We start from the raw sequence: 26,120 nt of genomic DNA, 5'->3' as shown, positions 1-26,120 counted from the left end.
GGGCCTTAAAGGTGATCCGACGAGTAGGGGAGGTGGCATATGAGTTGGAGCTTCCCCTTGGGAGCAGAGTGCACAATGTATTTCACGTGTCCTTCTTGAAGAAGGCGTTGGGCCAACAGGTGATAGCCACACTAGAACTATCACCACTTGATGATTGGTGTTGGATCTTGAAGCCATCTTGGAGGTGAGGGAAAGGAAGCTCAGGAACAGGGTTATCAGGGAGTTCCTTGTCAGGTGGAAGGATTTTCCATTAGACGATGCTACTGTTGGAATTTCTAAGTCTGACACGTTAGAAACCCTTCATGTACTTTACTGATTTATTCCTACCTACTTGTTTTGTTAATTAACAAGTTATTTACCATGTAAATACTGGAAATAAACACAAGTACATGCTCAACACATTACAGATCATCAATTGAAGGAAACAGAAACAAGCACACAAGTGACACCGTTGTTTTTTGGACTAATGTCCCCAGAAAAACCCAATGTGGGCAAACCGATGCAGCTATCTGAGGGTTTGATTTATTAAGTAGTTTCAAAATACAATCTGGGTGGCAAATCTGGCTCACCCAATAGAGAAAAATCTTGGTAGTAGTACCTCTCTACTCAGAAGCAGATATTTCGGTTGAAATCCCAGATAAACACTCCGACAGCTCCAATGTCAGCCTCTAGGGACTGTGTTAGCCTCTCTGGCCTAGCATCAGCCCAATAACTCCTGCATCAGCCCAATAACTCCTACGTCAGACCTCTGGAGGCACTGCGTCAGCCCTCTGGTCCTTTGCGTCAGTTACGCTGGCCCTTTGAGGCACTGTGCAGCTCCTGGTTGGCTCTGCGTGAGCCCTGGCTGGCTCTGCGTGAACCCTGGTTGGTTCTGCGTCCCTCTCTTCGGCTATTGCACTGATTATCTCGATGCTATCTCTGCCTCTCTGCTTCTGTATTCACTGCCCCTTAACTGCAACTCTGATCACTCTCTCAACTTTCTCAGAAAACCCAGCCCCAGAAAGTCAAAATCTTGATCTCTTGGTGTGTTCTCCAAGTGACCCTCAAGCCTCCTCTTATACTTTTCTCGTTGACAAATCAACGGCCGAGATTAAGTCCCTCATCAACGAGTAAGATTAGATCTGGCTTGATCCATGACTTTTGGACCATTCTAACACAGTTTTATATTAATTCACATTAATATTTTATTTTCCCTAAGTTTAGACTTAGGAACTCCATTAAAAATATTAATTATTTTAATATCTCCCAAACTGTTTAGAATCTTCCCAAACCCTTTCTGGGTATTGGAGATCTCATGTGCCTTAGCCTCTCCACCAATTTTCGTTGCTAGAGCACATCCGATGCCACCCCAAATCAACACTCCCTCTTAGCGAGGACTGTGCTCTAGTAATACTCCTCACTGAGTATCACCCTGATCATCCGGCATCGGTCCCTGTGCTGATGCTAGGCTTGCTGCCCATCATCTGCACTGCTGCATTCTGTACTGCTACCCATGGCCCTGCCACTGCCACTACTGCATCCGTACTGCAACTTCCTCTGCATCCGTGCTGCTGCCCATGGCCCTGTCGCTACCACTGCTGCATCTGCACTGCAACCCTTTTCATCATGCTGCATCGTGCTGCCCATAGCACTACCACTACTAACTGCTGCACTGCAACTCAGTTACTGAGAAGTAAGTAACTGATCTCCGAACTCTGACATCTCCGTTATGCTAGAAACACTCCTGATGCTGAAGCTCCCTCTTTCACTGACAAGTGCTCCCTCTCTGACCTCTGCGCTGCTGCAACAACTCCATGCATCTCGCATCGTTGCACACCTCTGTGCCATCCTGCACTGGTGCAACACTCCCGTGCCTCTCGCATTGTGGCAGCCTCCTAGCCTTGCGCTGTCCTGGGAATCCTGCACTATAGCTCCCTCTGTCGCTCCATCCGCATCTGTCTCTACTGACATCGCCAGTACTGCTACTCCTCTTCGGGGCTCCCTTAGCAAGGTCTAATCAAAGAGGCTGGGTACCTCGAGGATCCTACTCCTCATCGCCTGTAGTCCGCCTGACTATAACTCGATGTCTCCCCACTTCCGCTCAAGTGGCGTGTGTGCACTCATGGCATAGTCATCGTCTGTCTCCACTTCCTTCTCTGCCCTTGCTGGTGCTGCCTTGGCCTCGGAGGCCTCTCCCTTACTCTTCTTCCTTGGACACTGGGTCGCATAAGGACCCAGCTCCCCACAATGGAAGCATTTGACCTTGGAGTGGTCCTTCTTCTTCCGTTTCTCCTGCTTTCCCTCAGAGGCTAGGGCAACATCCTCCTCCTCCTCCTTCTTGATTTTGATCCCCTTGCCGCTGCTTCTCGCCTTGCTCAACCTTCTGATCTCTTCTTGGCGAAGAGTAGCCCACATTTCCTCCCAATCTGGAAGGGTCGCCCTGCCCAATATGCTCTGGACAAACACCTCCCAGTCTTCTGAGACTGCGTTCAGGGCTATTCTCACCATCAATTCTGGATCTGGTGTTGCCCCTATGGAAGTCAGCTGATCCCTAATCTCCTTTAATCGACTGAGGAATGGGTCGATCTGTTCTCCCTTCTGCATCTGGTATGATCGCAATTGATTTTCTAGTAGCATCTTCCTCTGCACGGAAGTATGCTGATACAACTTGGTCAAGGCCTCCCACATCTCCTGTGTCGTGTTCTTCTCGGAAATATGTGGTACTATATGATCCTTGACCCCGTCAAGGATGATACTCATAGCCCTCGCCATTGCATCCTCGTACCTGTCGTTATTAGACGGGTCAACTAGGATAGCTATCGTCCTCAAGGTGAAGTGCTTGAGACGATTCTTGTCTAGCACGGATAAGATTCTGCCCTTCCAGACTACGAAGTTTGATGCTCCGTCCAGTCTGTCCTGGTCTCTTACTCCGTGTAGTACCATTTTGCTGCTCTTCTACTTCCCTCCTGGAAGTTCTTGGTGAGACTCCCTCTGAGTCTCGATTTCCCACCTGGAAATCCTTCTGCTAATGTCGAGATGCCCCCACTCTGATCATTTGTGCAGCTGCACCATTGATCTGGATTTTTTGGCTAGAAACCCTTGGTAGCAACTCCCTTCTGCTTGGCCTTGCCCTGTTAGGTATTGTTCTGACTACAGTACCCCACCAACTCCACTCTGCAACTTACCCACAGCCTCCTAAACCCCAGCAAACTGAAGGTTAGAGCTCCTAAGCTCTGCGCAATCCCGACACCGACAAATCAGCTTCCTCAGCCAACTGCGTCAGCCCTCTTGGCCTCTGCGTGAGCCTATCTTTGCCTCCCTCAACCTCTTCTTGGCTCAATCTTGATGATGCAGGCACTGCGTCACCCCTTCCTTGCTGCTACTCTACTAGGAACAACTTCTGTCACTCGGGATAGCTGTTTTCTACTGCTGCTGCTCTGCTTGGCTGATGTCCTCAATTCTCCTGTGATCTGCAACCACGCTCTGATACCATGTTGGAATTTCTAAGTCTGACACGTTAGAAACCCTTCATGTAGTTTACTGATTTATTCCTTCTTACTTTTTCTGTTAATTAACAAGTTATTTACCATGTAAATACTGGAAATAAACACAAGTACATGTTCAACACATTACAGATCATCAACTGAAGGAAACAGAAACAAGCACATAAGTGACATCGTTGTTTTTGGACTAATGTCCCTGGGAAAACCCAATGTGGGAAAATCGGTGCAACTATCTGAGAGTTTGATTTATTAAGCAGTTTCAAAATACAATCTGGGTGCCAAATCCGACTCACCCAATAGAGAAAAATCTCGGTAGTAGTACCTCTCTACTCGGAAGCAGATATTCTGGCTGAAACCCTGGATAAACACTCCGGCAGCTCCACAGCTCCAATTTGTCCCATGAAACCCCAACGTCAGCCTCTCTAGCTTAGCGTAAGCCTAATAACTCATGCGTCAGCCCTTTGGAGGCACTGCGTCTGCCCTCTGGCCCTCTACGCCAGCTACGCTGGCCCTCTGAGGCACTGCGCAGCTCCTGGTTGGCTTTGCGTGAACCCCTGGCTGGTTCTGCGTCCCTCTCTCTGGCTACTGTGTTGATTCTCCCGGTGCTATCTCTGCCTCTCTGCTTCTGTATTCACCACCCCTCAGCCGCAACTCTGATCACTCTCTCAACTTCCTCAGCGAACCCAGCCAAATCTTGATCTCTTGATGTGTTCTCCAAGTGACCCTCAAGCCTTCTCTTATACTTTTCTCGTTGACAAATCAACGGCCAAGATTAAGTCCCTAATCAACGACTAAGATTAGATCTGGCTTGATCCATGACTTTTGGACCGTTTTAACATAGTTTTATATTAATTCACATTAATATTTTATTTTCCTTAAGTTTAGAGTTAGGGACTCCATTAAACATATTAATTATTTTAATATCTCCCAAACTGTTTAGAATCTGCCCAAACCCTTTCTGGCTATTGGAGATCTCATGTGCCTTAGCCTCTCCACCAATTTTCGTGGTTAAAGCACATCCGATGCTACCCCAAATCAGCAGCTACATGGGAGGGGGAGCAGGTACTACAACACCCAACATTGCAGTTGCTCGAGGATAAGCAAATTTTGGCGGGGAGGACTGTAATATCTCCCATTACATAAGTTGCTGGAAGGGAAGCCTTCAACCAAATTTTGTCACTTGGGCAAAGAGGCAAAGGTTTGGGGGTAAATTTTGGCATTTTTGGACTTAGGAGATGTGGGTAAATGGGTCCCATGCTCAAATGGAGGCCACAAGGAGGCAATACACACCCTTAGAGAGAGAGTGCGATTTTAGTAGGAAGTGGGGGCCACCAAGGAGGGCACATGGGCTAGGGGTATAAAAAGGCAAAAACGAAGCATTCCACAATATCTTTTGACTATTACACTTCAGAAATTAAGCTCTCTTCGAGCTGTTCAGTGCAAGAGTTGGAGTGCTGTTGAGCACAAGGGTTTCAAGTGAAATCCACACCAGTTTCGGAGAACTTCGAGTGTTTCCCTAGCTGGAAATTTGGGGATTCTATTCCAGGGCTTCCACAGGTTGACATCTTCAGCAAATCGAACCAGCAGTGTGCACTTCTTGGGCTCAGAGGCATTGTGAATTGGTACTCAGTTGGGCCAGCTACATGGGATTTTGTGAGTGGGAATTGAAAAAGTAGTTCTACATCTCAGAGCTGGAATTTTGGTCGTGAATTGCAAGCGTATTTGGGAAGCATTTTGGTGGGCCGAATTCCTCAAATTTTGGCAGTGTGTGGGCCTTTATGTACAAGCCTACGCAGACATAGGAGCTGAATAGATTAAAGGCTTAACGGGCTGAGGAATTTGGGTGTTCCAGATGCAGATTCTTGTTGAATTGGGAGATTTTTTAGTTGGGTTGTTGAGGTTTACTCCAGCAGAGAATTTCATCAGCAGTACACACCAGTTGACTGGCTGGGCCACTTTCCCTAGTTGGAGGGCTTCGACATTACTTGGAACTGGACCAAACCCTTTTCGGGTTTTTGTGGGTTTTTGGAGAAGAGGCTGGGTGGAATTTCAGGCTGATCCGGGCAATCGTCAGAGCAGAAATCATCATTTCAGTTGGCAGCCAGCAACAGATTACTCACTGGGCAATGCACATTTCTCATACTGGGCTATTCTTCACTTGGGTCAGAGGCATCTTTCTGGGTTTTGGACAGCTTGCTTGGCAAGCCCAGGTTCTATCATTTCATCTCATTCTATGTACCGAAGATCCATATTATTAATATAATGGCTCAGAGTATTTTGCTGGTGTCACTTGTGTGCTAATTTGTGGCTGTGTTATCTGTTTATTTTGCTGTTCCAAGTTACTGTTTTGGTATGCACTATTAATTTTTTCCATTAGGAATATTACATACAAGCCACAAAATTCTGTCTCTGACAAAGTAGGGGGCGTGCTAAAAATAGAAACTCTCTCCAATCTATGTAAAACTGTGTCTGAATCATCACTATATCCTTTCTGCAACTAGTCTCCTTGTGAACCAACCACCAACCTAAGTAAAACTATATCTGCATCTCCAACCTAATGAAATGTGCTGGTCTTTAACCCTCCAAATTTGCAAGGGGAAAATGCAGGGGTTGACACCATCCAAATACTCTGCTAGCCTAAATTGATTTCCGGTAGCTCCAAGGCTTCCTTGGATAGAGCATCCTTCACCTGATTATTTTTATGATATATATGTACAAGGCTTATATCCTGGATAAAAGCTAGAGATTTGTATGAACTGTTTCATGATCCAATAAATCCTGATGTCCTGGATATGATCCTAAGCATTCATCAGTTGTATCGTTAACAATGAATCACCAAATACCTGGACAGAAAGTACACCAGATCCTGCATGAATTTAACATATATAACAAAGCCTGGAATTCTCCATTATTGTTTGTGCTAACACCTGCATTTATCTTGAAATGGATGAAATATGAATCCAAACCCTACCAGTCCTCCTCTGTCTTTTTGGCATGTCCCATCAAAGAATCCCACAGTTTGGATCTATCAATCTAAACATTTCTGATTACTCTCGGAACCTTATACTTGGGAAACTCTTTATAGTAAGGGATCAAACCTAACACCCGTGAAGAGATGACAAACGAAGGCATAAGTTTCCCTTCAAATACCATTGAATTTCAAGCCAGCCATAGACCCCAGAGAACAATGAAAAGAACCCCTCAGAGATATTCCAAGTCTTTCCCCCAAAACCATGATCGTAGGCAAAGATTCGCCATGTTCCCTTACCAAAGTGAATCAAACCCTAAAGTTTCTTCCACCTCCTTCCATACCTGAACTATAAAAGGCCATTGAAGGAACAAAAGTATGTTTCTTTCTTCCTGAAAACAGCACAAGAAACATCTACCTGGCCCCACTTTCCTACGCCTCTGCAAGTGGTCCTAAGTCAGCACAGTACTAGAAACCAGACATCACATGAAACTCTTAGCTTTTATTGGACCTTAACTTTCCAAAGAACTTTATACCACCATTCCACCTGACATTCCCTTGCTCAAATAGCACATGGTATACCATTCGAGTTGTGTAATGGCTTCATACTTATTCAAGCTCCAAAATTCCAAATGATCTCATCTGTCTGATCAGTAAATTGCACGTGCACCCATTTCAATTCTGCACTTAGAAGTTTCCAGTGCTGAGCCCACTCACATTCCAAACCTAATGTCCTGGAGTCCAACCAACCCTGCCTCCCAAGTGAAGTTTCATAAACATTTTTGATTGAATTAAGAGTTGCTTGCCCTATCTTTCTGAGGTAATGAACCAAATCCATAGGGATAAAAATATTCCCATTGCATCAGTTCCTAAATACATCTGAGAACCATTATCAACTCTCCAAGACAGATAGAGTCCTAATACAGGAAAAAATGAAGTCAAAAACTTCCACTGGTTAGAGACATTCTGGATTGAAATGTTTTTTGTTCTAGGGGCCTTGTATTTTTGCCCCAGAATATGACTCCATAAATTATCATAAGTGAGAGCTAGCCAAAGTGACTTCACTTCTAAAGATTGCCTGAACAGATGAGGATTTTGAGCCCCCAATCTCCCAGAGATTTCCGTGAAGCCAACTTTTGCCAACTTACCCAGTGGACCCCTTTATAAACACAATCCTCTTTCCACAAGAAATTATAACAGAATCGTTGATTTTTTTTTCCTAACACCCGTGTGAATGTGGGCAAAGGGTATGCCAAGAATCTGGGATGGCCTCCAGGACTGGTTTGACTAACGCTAGATATCCACCCCTTGATAACCACCGACTGTACTAGAAAGAGATTTTTTTTCTCTACCTTAGCAACCAACTACCCCCACTCCGCTTTTCTATGACAATTGGGCTTCAGATGAAAGCCTAAATACTGAACCCCTTCATTTAGCTCAAGATGCTGAAAAGAGAGCAATCTTTCAAACACTGTGCGAAGATAATAAACTGTTTTGCCAGAACCATCTCTTCGTCTGACATTGGGATTTCTTGCATATGTTCTAGCATCCTATTATAGGGAAGCCCCCTTTGAGCCAGAGGAGAGTCAGCCTAAATTGCAGAAGAGGGTTGGTGAGATGACAGTGGCCTCCCTTTTAGTTATACCAAAGCCTTGCTTGAGGTAGTACCTAATGTGGATCGCTGTTTTGGTACATGATATCTGGTTGGCGAGTGCATGCACTGACTTAGCGAGAATTGATCATTGATCACTGATTTATGCATGGGTCCACTGATGACCTGGCCAGCTTTGATCATCCTTTGTGTCTATTGTGCAGGTCCACTTGTTTTTGCACTGGCGATGATGTGGCTAGCTGAGCTGTTGCTGTATTGGTGCTTGGTTACTGATGTTGTTGTAGATGTGGGGCCTGGTGCAGGGCTGGGTTTGGAGTAACTTGGTGTTTGGCACTGCAAGGATCTTGGTGCTAGTGCAGAAATGCCAAAACTGCACTGGGTCATATATCACCTTTTTTCTATGAAAATAATACCTTCTAACAGTTTGGTAGACATATATTCATAAGAACTTAGCTCAGGATTAATATGCGTCTCGTCTCTCCTTGAAACACTTTATGTTTTAGTTTCTGGATTGGCTTTTAACTAGGCATGATTGGAAATTTGGCAGTGCTATTTAGCTGTGTTACCATAATTGTTCTTGGAATTACTGTCTGTTTTACGTACAATGCAATATATTATACACATGATGGCATGATTAGATGGATGCGAATTTTATGTCTGGAGTCTGGACTTTTTATGCTGTTCTTTTATGCGCAATTTATTTATGTATTTTTTTTCTTTTGTAATGATGGCCTTTGGATAGCCAAAGATTTTTGACTTCACCTCCTCTAACTATGCTTAAATTATGAGAGACCAAAAAAAATAAATTGATTTAAACTTATATAACATGATGTTGTTTTGGCAAAGGTAATGCAGTACTCTTGTTCTTTTTATTGAGAAATATGTTTTTCGTTCTCGTTTCCTGTACCTTGAGTTTTGATTGTTGTTTCAATTGCAGTCGCTTCGATTTTAATAAGGAGCCCGCATTCAGTTGGATCAATAAATTATCTGCAAAAGCTGAGAGGGCAATTAAGCAGTCAAAAGTTTTGTTCTGCAATGGCTTCGCATTTGATGAGTTCTCTCCTGGTTTAATTGTTTCTGCCCTTGAATTGGCAAGGGATGCAGGGACTGCCATATTTTTTGATCCAGGACCACGTAACAAATCCCTTCTTCATGGGACTCCTGAGCAACAAGCAACACTTCAAAGGATTCTGAGCATAAGTGATGTTCTTCTTCTCACTGCTGACGAGGTAAAAAAATCTATTTCTTCTGGGAAGATGAACCTGCCATACTTTAAGTTTGTATGCTGACTGTATGTTGTTCATTTTGATTAACTGGGGGAATAATAGTTGCCTAGCATTCAGTGCTGTACTGTTACATTTAAATTGAGTTTCTAGATGTTATTTATTCTCGTTCACCAGTGTGAGGCTACATCTTTGAAATTTGAAATGTTTTATAGATTTGTCCCCAAATCCCAGTGAAACAAGCACAAATTACTATCAGGATTGAAATTTGATTCACTGAGCATTTAATATTTCAGTTACTACGTTTTATTATGAAATAACTTAGGAAGGCACAGTTTTCTGATTCTGTGAGAATTTAAATATTTAGCAGTTATGTTTTTGTTTTGTTTTCCCCTTTGTCAAATGATTAGTACATATGTCAGTTGATCTAAAAGAACTTAGAAGTGCTTCATCAACAATTTCTTAGTTGGGTTTTGAACTGAAATCTCCATCCTATAATGAGAAATAATGCTTCATAAGACTCTCTCCCGTTGTTAATTGGATGGCTAATGCTCACACCCTTGACTGTTGTAACTTAATATAGCTGCATAAACAAACAATTGAAAAATGGCTGCACACCAAATGATTGCACTTCAGAACTTTCTTTTGGGTCACAATGCTTCTGAATTTGTATTAATATAACATTATGTACAACGCAGACTATGATTGAAGAGTGGCCAGTCGGCCACCATCAAAAAGCAAAAATTAGTGTACCATCCTAGTCTAGATTTGCGTTTAATGCTTACATCATACAAATAGACATTATACCTGTTATTAGAAATTGCTTTAACATACAAAGTTAAGCCCCATAGGGTGAGCTAATACACCTATTGCAAATCATTTAACATTGGAATAAAAAATACCAAAATATTCGCTCATTTAGGCACACCATGATGGTAATAGGATGTGTTGGCTCCTCTTCATTATCTTAGTGGGCCAACCTACATCCTTGGGGCCTCATTAACAATGGGGTGGTCCATCTTGTTTCCATGCCCCAGTGCAGTTGCTTGCCTTCTAAAATGGCAAGAGAGATTTACAGAAATTTATCATTATTTGGCAGGCACGACGACTCTTATTTGCAGACATGTTTCTAGTTTTGTCTTCCTTCTCTATGGGTGAAACCTGCTCACTGTTAATGTGGCTGCCTTTACTCCTGATAGTCAATGAATTCATTAGTGAGGGTTTTGGATGGATCTAACTTAGCGTATGCTTGGTTGAAAAACTTGACGATTTATTGTTAACATCACGATAGATGTGAAACTTCTTACCCTCATTTTGCATGAGGCCTGCACTAGTGAAAAATTTCACTACTCTTGTGATTTTATCATAGAGGCCTATGTTGCACGAAACTTCTAAGAACCAGGCATTTCGGGCCGTACCCGTACTTGAAACTTTTAAACTCGACCATCATGTAATCATCTATGAGAGTTAATATAGACTTGGTTTTCCTTTTAAATTGTCATTAATGGGTCTTATTCCCTTTTTTTCTTGCAAGATAATGTTTTATTCACTTATCTCTCTCTCTCTCTCTATATATATATATATATCCGACGTTTCAGCCAGCGTTTCCATTTTTCGAAGGTAACGTTTCTAAACGTACCCGTTTCGGAAACTCCGAAACATTTCAGCGCGTCATGCAACTTAGATAGAGGCAGGTTTACCAGTTGATGGAGCTTTGGATGGCCGTGGGGTTGTGAGTCAACTTGATGATTTTCATGCCTTGGTTGATAGTGGATGAGATGATACGATCGTGGATGTCTTGATGGTGTATTGCTTGGTGTACTTTCTTATTGTAGAGAGATAGCATAGCACTTGCTTATGTGATTTTATCATAGAGGCCTATGTTGCACGAAACTTCTAAGAACCAGGCATTTCGGGCCGTACCCGTACTTGAAACTTTTAAACTCGACCATCATGTAATCATCTATGAGAGTTAATATAGACTTGGTTTTCCTTTTAAATTGTCATTAATGGGTCTTATTCCCTTTTTTTCTTGCAAGATAATGTTTTATTCACTTATCTCTCTCTCTCTCTCTCTATATATATATATATATCCGACGTTTCAGCCAGCGTTTCCATTTTTCGAAGGTGACGTTTCTAAACATACCCGTTTCGGAAACTCCGAAACATTTCAGCGCCTCATGCAACTTAGATAGAGGCAGGTTTACCAGTTGATGGAGCTTTGGATGGCCTTGGGGTTGTGAGTCAACTTGATGATTTTCATGCCTTGGTTGATAGTGGATGAGATGATACAATCGTGGATGTCTTGATGGTGTATTTTTGGTGTACTTTCTTATTGTAGAGAGATAGCATAGCACTTGGTTATGTGATGTTCTAGCCTTCATGCTAGGGATTGATGGGTACATGAGGGCATGTGACTCTATAAATTGGATGCCTTAGCTTATATGGAGGATCTTCATATGTGGGTTGTATCTTCATCTATTTGCCATCATTGTTATGGGTAGTGCTTGGCATATACCTCCTTTTCTTTCATATGGTATATTGCTTTGATGAGTGAATTTTACCATGGTGAGAGGCCCATTACTCCAATTCCCTAGTTCTCATGGATGTTTTTCACTCATGGATGGGTTACTTATGCTCTTATGTGGAGCACTCCCCTTCTTTGTTTCATATATGGAGGCATATACATACTTATTATCATTTTATGCATCTTCTGGTGAAGTTGTTCGCCTTCTTATTGAATTGGTTGATCATGTGGATGACTTGGCATTTGGATTGATGGTGATACATAGCTTGGATCTTAATGCATTGCACATTTTTCATGATGGATTAATCACTTGCTTTATGGAGCTAGCTAGCGCTTGACACAATTATGGAGGATTGTTATGTCTTGGACCTTGATCTTGAGTGGTTTGTTCTGTAACTTCTCATGCATTATTGAGGTGTGCCATTTTTGGAGGATATTATTGCACATGAGGTCTTAGTTTATTGGTTGGTGAGGGGCCACTCCTTTTCTTCATGGAGATAGTTGAGCATTGATTCCACATGTGTTCTTCATATGCCTTGTTTAATGGATCCACTTGCTTGCACTTGATTTGAGGAGGATCCACCTTTCAGGGCCACATTGCACATTCTTCCATTCCTTATTGATGAAACATTTTTCTTGGAGATTTTGACTTACTATATTTGGAGTGTTGACATGGTTCACACCCTATTTTGAGGAGATGTCCACCTTGAGGAGATTACTTGATCATTGCACTCTTTCCATGCCATCAATGATGACATTTCACATTGGAGGAGATCTAGAAGGTTCTAAACCTTAGATCTAGGGTTTTATTGCATATTTTTAGGGCATCCTAGCTTCAAGAGCAGTTATATTGTGATAGAGTGCCCAAATTTCTTTCATATCAATGCCATTAGATGTAGAATGGCTGCCGCATTTCCAAGTTGTGGTTATATTGAAATTACAACAAAACTTGAATGAGTTATGGTGGCTACAAATCTACTGCATTAAAATTCTTGCCACATTTTGACTAGCTTTATGAGGAACATCACACCTTTGTTGCTTGAGAATTTTGGTTATTTGGGAAGATTTGAAATTAATGTATGCATGTCGTGGAGGATGCCTTGCACAAAGAGGAAAACTTTGTGTGTTTTGGGATTATCTTTGAAGGAGACATCCACCTTGGGAGGATACACATGGCATAACCACCTCATTACTTTATCATTGTTTGAGTTGTCTCATGAGTTGGTTATGGTATATTGTTATTGTATTGTTTTCGTTTGAGAAAAACATGGATCTAGAAGACTCCAATATTAGTTTTTCATTGTTCTTAGAGATATTACTGTATCTAGGAAAACATTTATTACTTTATTGTAAAAGGAAATAGAGCTAGACACTATTTAAAGAGTATCTCTATCCATTTGTAGTGATGGTTGGATTGGTGAGGAGTCTCTCCTCTTGGAGCTTTTTTGAATATCTTTTCTTTAGAGGCTTAATGGAAAGTCAAGGGTTCTTGGTTATCATATGTGAACTTATATGTTACTTCTAATTGTTGTTGGTTGATGTTCGTAGTTGCTTGCAAAGACCTTGTTATGAGAAGCCATAAGGAAGGGTTCATTTAACATATGTGGAAGGGTTTTATGTGAGAGATCTTCTCCTCTTAATTCCCTTAGATATCATATTTTTGAATGTATTGTCTTGCATCTATCATCTTGTTAAGAGTTGTTGTTGGATCAATACTTCATTGTAGGACTCACTCTTATAACATTGTTTGAGTTTGGTACCTTTAAGGACCCTTCAAGTACATTTCTTCATCATTTAACAAGAAGTTAAGGTTTATTGTGGCATGCATAACATCTCTATATGTCTTAACCATTCATAAATTGTTCTTGTGGCTCAACCTCTTGACTCTTTTGGCCCAAAATTGGATAGGCACTAGTCCCTTATCTTCCATCACCCATTTTGTTCTCATTTTTTTAAAGAAATGAGTATTGAAGATTATATTAATAAAATTGGGGTCCGACCCATAACTGTTACAATTCTTCTGAGAACAAGAGCTACCAAAATTCCTTGAAGATTTGGGATTGAGCATGCAGGATCAACCCAAATCTTTACAAGAGAACTCCACAATACAAAAAAATTGTTTCCATTCCAACTGAAAACTTTCCAAAAGACCCCTAAAATCCAGATGTATTTGCATCCCATTCTCAACTTAGTGTCATTTTAACTTTGAATGGCTTCTCGTTATCCTTGGAGAGTTGCTTTTCATCTTTTTTCCCACTTGGATCCAACCCAAGTTTTTTGATGAATCTAACATGTCACCATTCTTGGATTGATCTATACTGGCATTTTCCTTCTTTTGAGCCAATGAGGGCTCCTCCACATCTACCTGATTAGCCCAAGGGGGAGCTTTTTCGAACTTGTTTTTTGGAGAAACACACTTGGAGGTAATGAACTTTGAGGTAAAATTCTTGCCCTTGTCCATTAGAGAATGTTCAGCCCCAGAAGTCATTTTTCCCAAAGAATTCTCTGAAGAAGCATTTGGATTATCAACTTTCACTAAGGTGTCAAAAACCTCCACATCGCTACTCGTCTTCACTTGATTTACTGCTAAAATCCTTGATCTTTAAGAGGGTCAACCTTGAGTTTGGAAGATTTTTTATCCTTTTGAAGATTGGCCTCATTACAAGAACTGGAGGAGGAACCTCCTTGGAGATTGTATAATGATCAGAATTGGTGCCCTCCCACCAACTTGGTTTTCAGTTGTTTTTCTTTGCTTTATTCTTTCCAACTTTGGGACAATTTTTAAGGGAATGCCCGATATCATAACAAGCTCTACAACGAAAAGAAATATTTTCGTAGTCCAATTTTAGTGCCCATAAAAAAATAGGACTTGTTAGCTTGATTTCAGTAGGAAAACCTTTGGAAAAATCCATTTCCACATGTATACGAGCATATGTAGGCTTCAGGTAGTATTTTATGTCATCGCATCGTCAATAGAATCTGCCTAAGGCATTACTAATTGCAGTCAATGAAGGAAGATTCCACATATGCAAAGGGAGATTGGGAAGCCTTACCCAAACTGGAGCAGTAGAGATTGAAGCCAAAAGAGGGTTGTAGGAGGGGAACTAGGGCTGCAAAGAAAGCTCTGCACTGCCCCAAAATGGACCAGATTCAGAAATCAATGCTTGATATTCAACTTTGTCAAAGACTGCAATAAATAAACCTCTTACTAAAGGGTAAATATTCAGATCATCAGAGATTAAGGGCTTCCATTGTTCAAAAATCCAAGAATGGAGATCGACAAGCCTCAACTAGAGGCCATTAAACCTGCAAATCAAGCCAACCTCTGGAATTTTTTTTGCCTCACTTTGAGCTTCAACCACCAATGGGACCTCAATCGAGGGAGCTTCATGAACATGCATCTCGAAGGAAGAGGAACCAAAGTTTGATTTCAGAACATTGTGAAAGGAAGTAAGAGCCACGACCTTTATAAGACCCACTAGAGCATTACTAGAGTGAGGAACCTTATCCAAGCTCACTGTTGAGGAAGCAGGGGATCCAGAAGCCTGTGAACCCACAACCAAAGAGAGATGAGACGACTTTCTAGCCACCAAGGAAACCATGGCGGAAGGAGAGACTGTTGCAGAGGACGAAGCAATGGAGGATGAATTACCTGCAACAAAGGACGCTGAGATCGAGACTGTAGCAGAAGAAGGAGGAGGATTCAAAACAACGTCAAAAGAGGGAACACGCATCTTAAATATTTGAGACACAGTGGAAGAGACAACTGTCTAGGGCCGAACCCTAGCTGCCGCAGCGAAGTAGACGTGCGCATGAGCCATTCTAACTCTTTTACCTTCGATTTGATCTTGTTCTCATTTTATTATAGAAGACACAAAAACAGTGTTTTGCTCAAGCTATCTCTTCACATCACCTTTGAGCTTCATTGTTGTATCTTTAGTAATCCTAATGCCCAAGGATAAACCACCTTGAGTTGGAGAAGAGTGAACCTAAAATGAGAGGATAGGTTGCCTAGGTGACAGTGCTAACCATCCTAGTAGTTCTCTCTTGGGTTGCACCTTGTGGATTAGGGGTTTCATCATTAAGTATGAGTTGGGGAGGTAATAGTTTTTTTTTTTTAAATTACCACATTGCTATCTTTATTAAAAATTTGCTAGGGTGGGGGAAAAGGTGCTTATGTAAGGTGAAGTTCATATTTTATGGGGTTGTTTTCCTTTTACACAAGAGGGAAGGAGTTTATCACCGTCATATATCTATGTTAGGAGATTCAAACAATTGTTTCATTTCCATCAAAAAAAATTTCTTGGAGTGGGGGTTGATTTCTGTATACTACTTTTATATTCCCACGCATTTGTATATATATATATATATATATATTCTTTTTTAAGATTTATGCAAGGATTTTGATAGTTCACATTGCTTGCCTCTTGTTATTGAATTTTCAAGGGTCACATAATGGTTTTATAAGTTTAGCTTTTTACTAATGTTCTTTTTTGTTCATATTTTTGGTTTTTTCTTCCTTTTAGGTTGTAAGTTTGAAGTTGAACATTGCCTTGCTAGCATGTTGTGTGAAAATTTCTAAAAATTTTCTATTGTAGCAATTCGAATTAATTCTTCTAACTGTAAAATTAATTATGTAGTTTATGCTACGACAACAATGAATTAATAACAATACAATATTCACAAATAAACGCTACAGAAAATAAATACTGGAAGCTGAGAAATGCTAGCACACACACATAAATTGTGACATCGTTATTTTTTGGACAAATGTCCCTAGAAAAGACCAATGTTGGAAAACTGGTCGCAGCAACTGAGGGTTTATATTATTATTTGCAGCAGAAATTCCGAGTACAATAAAATGTTGCCAAATTGGCGATTCTACCCAAGAGAAATATTGGCAAAATTATATTGAGGGATTTCACCCTCTCCGAACAATCCCGACACTTGACTCTCTGAAAAGCAAGCCGTCCACCCTGCTCTGTGTAGGCCCTGCGTCACCCTAGCGTAGACCCTCTCATGCTCAACCCGAAACTCTTGCAAATCAAGCTGTCCTCCCTGCTACTGACTAGGAAAATGTCTCTTTGCCACTCTGGAAAATGTTCTCAGCCTCTAGAACTGAAAACATCTTTCCCTTCAGCCAAATCAAATTGCTTTGCTGAAACAAATGTGCAGTCCTTGCACTTCTTCCTAGAGAAAATTTCGACCTCCTCTTTCTGACTCTCTAGAATTGGAAAACTTTCTCCGGATGACTGCTGTCCTCTCCTGCCACTGGCTACTTTCTTCTTGGCTCGATCTCCACTGCTGTCATGTCCCTTCCCAAATGGATTTGTAATAGGTTTTTGACTCTACCCAATTTTGTATAAAATTATGATAAGTAAAAGAACCCACACATTTTTGACTTAGGGACTTAGGAGAAAGGAAGGTTGGATTAAATTGCTAGTGGAAGGTGGGGGCCACCCACGTGGGAAAACGCATTGGGCACTTGGGCAATTCGAATTGCCTTGGAGGGGAAATCGTATGGCTTGTGGAGGGGCCCACATGGGGGAAAAGGAGGCCCACGAAGTTATAAGGAGGAAGAGCTCCTCAATTGATCATTCATTCATACTTGCACATCGAACTCACTTGTGTTTGCTCGAGCTGCTTAGCCGAGTCAACTCGCTGTTTAGCTACGAGTTTCTCAGGCGAGAAATTCAACCTTACCTTCGGGGGACTATGAGTGCCACCCTAGGAAGGCATTTTCAGATTACCTTGAGGAGTACTGGGGAAGATTTGTGGCCATTCCACTCAGTCACAGAACCAATAGAGCGTATTTCTGGATCGCGCAAAGAGGGGAACACACAGTTGTGGATGGGGGTTCATCTAGGAAACACTTGCTGGAAAAACTTGGATAGTTGGAGTACATCAGTAGACCAGCCTTTGGGAGGAGTTTTGGAGCAGGTGGTTGCTGCATTTGAGCAGTTCGAATTCCAGGCTTGGAGGACTGCGCAGAGGACCAAACTGAGCTCACGTGGGAATTGAGAGAGAGAGCTACAATGCTGGGATCAGTTGGGAGAAGGGTGGAAATCCATAGGGGTTAGCATCTCAGTGATTGGCGCAGAGTTGGAGAGCTTTCTCAACACATTCCAGACAGGACAAGTTTGCCAGCTTGAGGAGGAAGACGTGCTCCTTGGGGGTCGATTTTCAGGGGTTTGAACTAGGCCAAACCCTTCCTGGGTTTTGGTTGAGGATCCGGGAGCCGAAGTTTCATAATTTTCTGGGCAAGGGAAGCAGGGATTTCAGCACATATTTTCCAACAGGCAGTGTAGTTTCTGGGCAGCGTGGATCACTCTGGAGTAGCAGTTGGGAAACCCTCAAATTATCATTTCCTCACCTGGGTTTTGTCACACTTGTCCTTGGAGACAAGCCTTGGTGCACCATTCCATTCGCTGTTGTATTTGCTCCATGAGGATCTCAAAAGTTCTCTATTTCCAGCGTTTTCATGGGTGTTTATTGATTGCATCTCATTTCTGGATGTTGGTTTGTTTGTTTGCTTTGTTTATCATTGAATTTCCTAGTTAGGAACATTACAATTGCTGAATCATTCCTTCAACTAGGAATTCGAACTACCTGGGCAACTGAGTATCTGCACTAGTGTGTTCTCGATCAACCCATTGACCTCTTCTTATATTCTCTAGTTGGGACTCCAACAACCACGATTAAAACTTAATTGGTGGTTGAGATCATCTCCAAGTCGATCCGTGTGTGTTTTTAGATAATTCTCACCAATCTTAATTAGGTACTATTAATTAACCATTTTTCCTAAGTTAGACTTGGGGAATTTTTAATTATGGTCAATTAATTTAATTGAGCCATCTCTAGGTGGAATTTCTAGAAATGATTTCTAGGTTTTGGAGAACTCATATGTTTTAGCCTCTCCACAAAGTCTTGAGTCTGGAACACCATTCAATGCTACAAAAACTAACACTCCCTCTTAGCGAGGAAGGTGTTCTACGCAACTAGTGCTGCACAACTATTACAACACCTTGTTTCTGCAACATCGTCCAACCACGTTGCTGATGTATGATAATTGTAGCTGCATGCCACTGTCCATCAACCACTGTGTTAACCTTGGTTCATCTGCCACTGATTGTAGCTGAACCATGTTGCATCTATGGTGTTGCTGACACTGCACTGTACAACCTATACTGTTGCGAACTCTGCATCTGCACTGCAATTCAACTCCCTCTCAACTGTTGCTGCTGCTACTGCAACTGAAAAGCATCCAAAATACTGAATCAATTGTGTTCCCGTGCTGCAACTGTCTCTTGAGTCTTTGACTGCTACTAGCCTTTGTAATATCCACTGGAAAATTTGCATTGCTACTGAGTCTCCTGCTCTACGCTCCTCATCATCTGACTGCCACTAGTCTGCAACTGTCACTCTGAAATTGACTGAAACAACCGACACTAATCCTCCTTGATCTGATAATCACCCTATGAGTGATCTCAGTTAAAGAATTATTAAATGGAGGTATTACAGACTCGTGTTGGTGTGTGTCTAGGTTATTTAAGCAACGGATTGATCAGATTGCAAATACATAGACACTTGAAATAGAAGACAACAGAGAAACACAGTAAGCAAATATAAGAACACAAGAAATTAATAAGGAGTTCACCCTATCCTCCAGGGCTACATCTCCGGTCCAGCTCTCAGTGGTGGCCTTCTTTTATTGTGTCTTAAAGCAGAGAATTACAAAGAAGGAGCTCAATATGAGTCTCCTGACACAGGATAGCTTGGCAGGGTGGTTCTTGGATTCCCCAAGCCACTAGAGTACATAGACTCTTGGCCTTACCAGCTTTTTGACCTCTCGGGTCTACAATGGAAGGAGCTCAATGTGGTGCTCGATCTTGACAGATCCCTCTCGGGGATGGCTCGAATCTCTCAAGCCTTCTGGTGCTCGACGCTGCCTTTGGTTAGCTTGGCCCTCTGTCTTCTTTTTGCTTTTTTCTTTCTCTGTCTTCTCTTCTCTATTCTTCCTTTCTCTCTGCCTTCTACATTCTATGTTTTCTTTCTCTCTCTCTCTGTGTGTGTATCCTTCTGCCTCTGTTCATGGCTTTAAAGCCATTCGAGCTCGTGGCTATTCGATTCCCCTTCCGACTCCGTCGGATCGCCTGCTACAGCTTCGCTTGGAGTTCCCTGTCTCGGCGTCATCATCAGACTCACAGGGAGTGGCCACTTGTCCTCCTGCGAACTGCACCAGCTTGCTTCGTCAGTTCGGTTCTTTAGTTACGTCGTGGAATGAGTCATCTGCCACCTTGGCAGTCAAATCGGACCTCAAATTCTTCTAAATCGCGGCTTAATCCCTCGTTAAATCCGGTCTCCCCGTCGGGCGCGATCTCAGCCGTTAGATTTGGATCCCCCAGATCCAACGCCATCCGCTCATTTCGCGCAGTTGACTTGCTCGACTGTTAGCGCGCGATGAGCGGCAGTTTTCTCTCTCCTCCGCTTGCCACGCGTCGGGCGCTGAGTGGAATCGCTTTGTTTTCGCCAAATCTGCTTACCGCCCGAGGATGCCCCCGATAAATACTGCCGGTTTTTGGAGCACGGGTCCCGCCTTAGCCTTTAGCCTTTTTCCCCACGGTTTTCTGGCTCTCATGCGACCGAGCGCTCGAGGCCTCTCCTTTTTGAGGGTTTTCGCCTAGCGATGTGCGATTAGTGCTAATCACGCATCAAAAATTGCCTCCCTTTCCCGATTCGGGCTTCCCAGGGGCTAGTTTTGCTTCCTGCACAGTCTCCATGGGCCTCGGTCAGCGTGCTTTGACCGAGGTCCTCATCGTTCCACGCTGGTTGCCAACTGCCACTATTTTAGAGGTGTTTTTGATCGCTGCTCTTAATTCTTTGAAGTCTGTCCCGACCTGATACAGCCATGGTTCTTCGATTTTTCTTCATGGATCCAATTCGGATCATGGCCTTCCCACTGAAAAGCTTTTGGACCACCAAAAGTTGGTTTTTCAAGCATCGACTAAGTGAGGGTACTGTTGTCTCACTTGTCCAATCTCAATCCACTTTGCACTGCTCAGTTTTGAACCTTTGAGCCCAATTCTGAGATACTCAACATCTCCTCTGCGCGTTGTTCTCACCTTCCTGTCCAAGACTGTGTCTTCCTATAATTCATTCAGATATTCAGGTTGCAGGACATCAATGGAAGGCAATTGACTTTGCTCTTCAGGATCCTCAATCATTGAAGGTTCAAACAGTCTCAAGCAATCTGCATTTACGACTGAGTAGATGTGCATGTAAGCTGGTAGATCAAGGCGAAAAGCATTTTCACCAATCCTCTCAAGTATCTTAAAGGGTCCATACCTGATGGGTTTTAGCTTTTTACCTTCACCTTGCATCCTGTCCTTGCTGATATACAGCCAGACCTGGTCACCGACTTGAAAACTATGCTCCACCCGATGCTTGTCATGCTTTGCCTTGTACTTGGCTTGGCTCTTTTCCAGCTGTTCTTGTACTGCCTGGTGGATCTCCTAGATCTGTTCAATGAACCTAGTTGCCTTGTCCACATCACCGTGTCCATCAACCGTGGTATCTTTACCAAAGACAAAATCCAAAGGAGACTTTGGTGTGAAACCAAAACAGGACTCAAAAGGAGATCTCTGTGTAGAAGAATGTTTCGCTCTGTTGTAAGCATGTGCAAAATCCAAAGGAGACCTTGGTGTGAAACCAAAACAGGTCTCAAAAGGAGATCTCTGTGTAGAAGAATGTTTCGCTCTGTTGTAAGCATGCTGCACATAACACAAGTGTTCATCCCAAAGCTTAGGATGTTTGCTGCAATATCCTCTGAGCAACTGGATCACTGTCCTGTTAACTACTTCTGTTTGGCCATCAGTTTGTGGATGAAAAGCTATGCTTTTCTTTAGTTTGGTGTCCATTAGTTTACACAGACTTGACCAAAACTTCCCCAAAAATCGGGTGTCTCGATCAGATACAATAGAAGTTGGTAATCCAAAATGAACCCATACATGTTCGAAGAACAATTTTGCAGTTTGTTCAGCTGTAATCTGTTTATTACAAGGTATCAAAATGCACATTTTGCTGAACCTATCCACAACCACATATAGATAATCATGACCTTTTCTAGACTTAGGCAGTCCCCCAACAAAATCCATGGAAACACTTTCCCAAGGGTGAGAAGGAACTGGTAATGGAGTGTACAAGCCTAGTTTTCTATTGTTGGGCTTGCTTTTAGCACACATAGTACACCCTCTTACATATCTAGAAACTGTTTCATTCATTTTTGGCCAATAACAAAATCTTTGCAACTGTGCAACTGTTTTACTTACCCCAAAGTGACCTGATATCAGAGAAGTGTGTGCTTCTCTAATTATTTTTACTCTCTCAGTTTGTGGAATGCAGAGTTTCCCACAATGATATAAGAGTCGGTCCTTCACATGATAATCCAATTCTTCTACCCTTTTGCCTTGACTCAAAGTTGCATATACACCTTTAAAGTCTATATCTTGAGCATATTGTTCAATGTAGCTTTCATGTAGCACAAAATTATGCTTAAGTATAGTAGATGCATTTATAATGGGTCTAGACAACATGTTTGCAACTTTGTTATGTATGCCCTTTTTATATCTGATGACTAAATGAAATTGTCGTAGAAACCCATCCACCTGTAATGTCTTGATTGCTGCAACTTAGTTTGGGAGTGTAGATATTGAAGTGGTTGATGATCAGTATGTATTACTGTCTCTTTGCCCATTAAGTAATGCTTCCACTTTTTCACACTGAACTAATGCATACAATTCTTTATCATATGTAGGATAGTTAACTACTGCAGGATTAAAAGTCTCAGAATGATAGCATATGGGTTTACCGTGCTGTGTCAACACTGCTCCCATGGCATAGTCACTGGCATCTGTTTGGATCTCAAATGGGCTTTGTAGATCAGGCAATGCTAGTATAGGGGCTGTACTAATCTTTTCTTTTAAGGTGTCGAAGGCTTTCTGATGTTTACCTCCCCACTGAAACACCTTGTTCAATCCTCTCAAAGCATGTAAGGGAGATGCAATTGAGGAAAAGTTAGAAATGAACTTCCTCCAATATTGTGTTGCTCCTAAGAAGCGTATTACTTCTGTAGCAGACTTGGGTTTAGGCCAGTTTACAGTGATTGCCACTTTAGAGGGATCTATTTTCAATTCACCACCCCCTACTATATGACCCAAATAATTTAGAGATGTTTTGCCAAATTCACATTTTGAGAATTTAACATAAAGTTTTTCTCTTTTCAAAAGCTTAACATGCTTTAAGTGTTCCTCCCACATCTTACTAAAAATCAGAATGTCATCCAGATACACAATAACAAAATCATCAAGAAAAGGCCTGAGTACATCATTCATTAATCTCATGAAAGTAGCAGGAGCATTGGTTAAGCCAAAAGGCATAACCAGCCACTCATACAATCCCTGCTTTGTTTTGAAAGTAGTCTTCCATGCATCCTGTTCTGCAACTCTAACCTGATGGTATCCACTGTGCAAGTCCAGCTTGGTGAAATAAATAGCTTCCTTCAATTGATCTAAAAGATCATCTATGCGAGGAAGGGGATAACGATTTTTGATTGTTATCTTATTCCGTGTTCGGTAGTCAATGCACATTCTCCACGAGCCATCTTTCTTTATCACCAAAACGATTGGTGACCCACATGGTGATGTGCTAGGCTTGATGAACCTTTTTTCGAGCAACTCTTGCACCTGCTTTTTGATTTTAGCATTCTCTAAAGCAGACAACCTGTACATTCCAATGTTAGGCAATGGAACATCTTGTTGCAAAATAATATCATGTACTATTTCCTTTTTGGGTGGCCGATCTTTAGGTTCTTGAAACAGGACATCATACTCTGAAACAATCTTTTCTACATCAGCTTGCGGTGTAGCATTATAGCCCTCAAATACATTAGTTTTATCAGGTTTCTTTTCCTTTACAACCATCAGTAAGAATTGTTTGCATGAATTTATCATTCTTTTCATCTGCCCTGAGTTTATGAGAGTACAATTATTCTTGAGCTTATGAGCTCTTACAAAGTATTCGATTCCATCTTTAACAAGTAGATACTTGTTCTCAGCTCCATAGAAAATAGCTTTTCTATCATATAAGTAAGGACTTCCTAAAACAATTTCACATATATCCAAAGGAATTATGTCTAACTCAAACTCATCTACAAATGTTGACCCAAAAGAAAACTTGAGTTTGCACTGTCTAGTCACTTTTAGTTGTGCTTTATCATTTAACCATCCTAATGGGTATGGTTTCTTGTGAGGTGTAGTTGCTAATCCCAATTTCTTTACAATTGCTTCAGAAATAAAATTTGCTTGTGAGCCACTATCAAACAAAGTATCAATCTTTTGATATTTGGAAACAACTCAAATATGGAAAAGCTCATGTCTTTTTCTCTCATTTTCTTCATCAATAATAGATGAGTAGAATGTAATATTCCTAATTAGCCATGGCTAATTGGAATATTCGGTTTTGTTCAATTTTTGCCTTATATAGTTATTTGTAAATAAAAAAGTGAGGAAGGGGACATAATTCACTTTTAGAATAAAAAGTCACTTCCTAGTAGCACAACGTTGTGACTTAAAGGGGGAGCCAAGGGGGCCAAAGGGAGACGCAGAAATGGAGCCCACACAGACACATGAAGGAATTGCCCAGGAAGGAAAAAAACACATGGCAAGAGGGGAATCACGCAGGAGGAGGTGAGCCTTGGGATTGAGAGAGGCAAGGGTTATAAAAGAAAGAGGAACCCCCTCATTTGCATCATTCAGTTATGAGTATTTGTGATAGTCATTTCGACTTAGAGCACGTTGGCTGTTTAGCTAGTCCGCAACACTGTTTAGTGCGTTGAGTGTCTCCGTTTGGAGATCTCACCCTTAGCCTCGGGGGACTTCGAGTGCCTGCTCAGGCAAGGTATTAACATTGGCATTTTAGCAGTAGATACATTAGCATTTCAGCAACAGTTTTATCAGCATTTTGGAGGACTGCGCAACATTGAGAGAGGGACGCAGTTTTGGAGGACTGCGCAGCACTGAGAGAGGGACGCAGTTCTAGTTTGAGGGTTTGCAGTAGGAATTTGTGCTGAGAGATAGAGCAGGGGATCAACCCTTGCATCGGGCGAGTTTTTGGCAGGGATTTCATACATATTTCTGGAGGGTTTCATTCAGTGGCAGTGCAGAGCACTGAGAGACTACGCAGAACGCCAAGGGGGTGATTTTCGGGGGTCGGCCATTCCAGAAACGCTTTCTGGGCTTCTCTGGGTTTCTTGAGTAGAGCCCGATTCCAAAGTTTCAGCCATTTCTGAGGAGGGGAGCAGCCCCAAATCCTCATTTTATTTCTAGTAGCAGCCGCAGCATAGCAGTTTCCCAGCGGTTTGGACGCAGATCAGAGAGGGGTCATTCCTTCGCTATTCTGAGTGTATTTCTTCACTTGCCTAGTGCAAGTAGAGGTGCCATCTTCCTGATCGCTTCCTGTACTCATTTTATTACTTAGTATAATAAAATGGCTAAGCATTCTCTCTGCATTTCTTCTGTATCTGTTTATGGTTTATTTGATATATCATTGTTATTTGTATCTCTTTGAGCATTCTCGGCTATTATACCACTTGTGTGTTTCTATTATACTCTTAGACAGAGTCTGGAAAGGGCTAGGTAGCCTCCGGATCTCGTCCTCTTTTAGAGGCAACATATCTGGTAAATGCCCTCCCAGTCCATCTCTGGTTGGAGTTTGCTTGTGTTTGAGTTATATTCTTGATAAGGGATATTACACAGAATTACTAGTAGATGCTTCAAAATTCTTACCTTTTATACCTGTGGCTGCAATGGTTGTTTCATCCCTCGAGTCTGACCCCAAATCCTTTTGAATAGTTGTAGCAGTCCTCTTCTTCTTGCCCTCAGACTTCTTAGGTCTCAGCTCTGGATGTAGAATCCAACAATGCTCATCATCATGCCCATCCTTTTTACAGTGAGTGCATGAAGCTTTGCTTTTCTGTGCAGTGTTAGCCTTCCTTGCTTTCCACTTTTGCTTTCTTTTCTCCTTACCCTTGCTTGTAGTGGGTTGGGATGGTCCCCCAACTTCTGGATTTCCATTCTTTCCTCTAGCTTCTAGATGAGTAGCTTGTACAGACACCTCATCTATACTGGTGGGATTAAACATGAGGATGGTATGCCTCATGTAGCTGTGTAGACCACCAATGTACTTCAAAAGAGTCTCCGGTGAGTCTAATGAGATTCTTAGAATCAATGCTCTCTTTCTAAATTCTTGAGTG

General features: G+C 41.9%; 1 protein-coding gene across 2 annotated transcripts in view; it reads left to right on the top strand.

Annotated features, from left to right (window-relative positions):
- Positions 1–26,120, top strand: part of LOC149229804 (uncharacterized) — a 174,962-nt gene that overhangs the window by 110,408 nt on the left and 38,434 nt on the right. Inside the window, exon 3 of one of the 2 annotated variants that reach the window (XM_089378738.1) lies at positions 9,159–9,291. In XM_089378738.1, the coding sequence (XP_089234864.1) occupies positions 9,159–9,291 (133 nt within the window). Of the gene's footprint in view, positions 1–8,999; positions 9,292–26,120 lie in introns of both variants that reach the window. The other variant, XM_089378737.1, reaches the window with a different exon arrangement.

This window comes from Pinus tabuliformis, chromosome J, assembly GCF_031772625.1.
Source record: "Pinus tabuliformis cultivar Carrire ecotype Pingquan chromosome J, CPIR1, whole genome shotgun sequence".
NCBI lineage: Eukaryota > Viridiplantae > Streptophyta > Pinopsida > Pinales > Pinaceae > Pinus > Pinus tabuliformis.
This window is presented reverse-complemented; position numbering and strand designations above follow the sequence as displayed.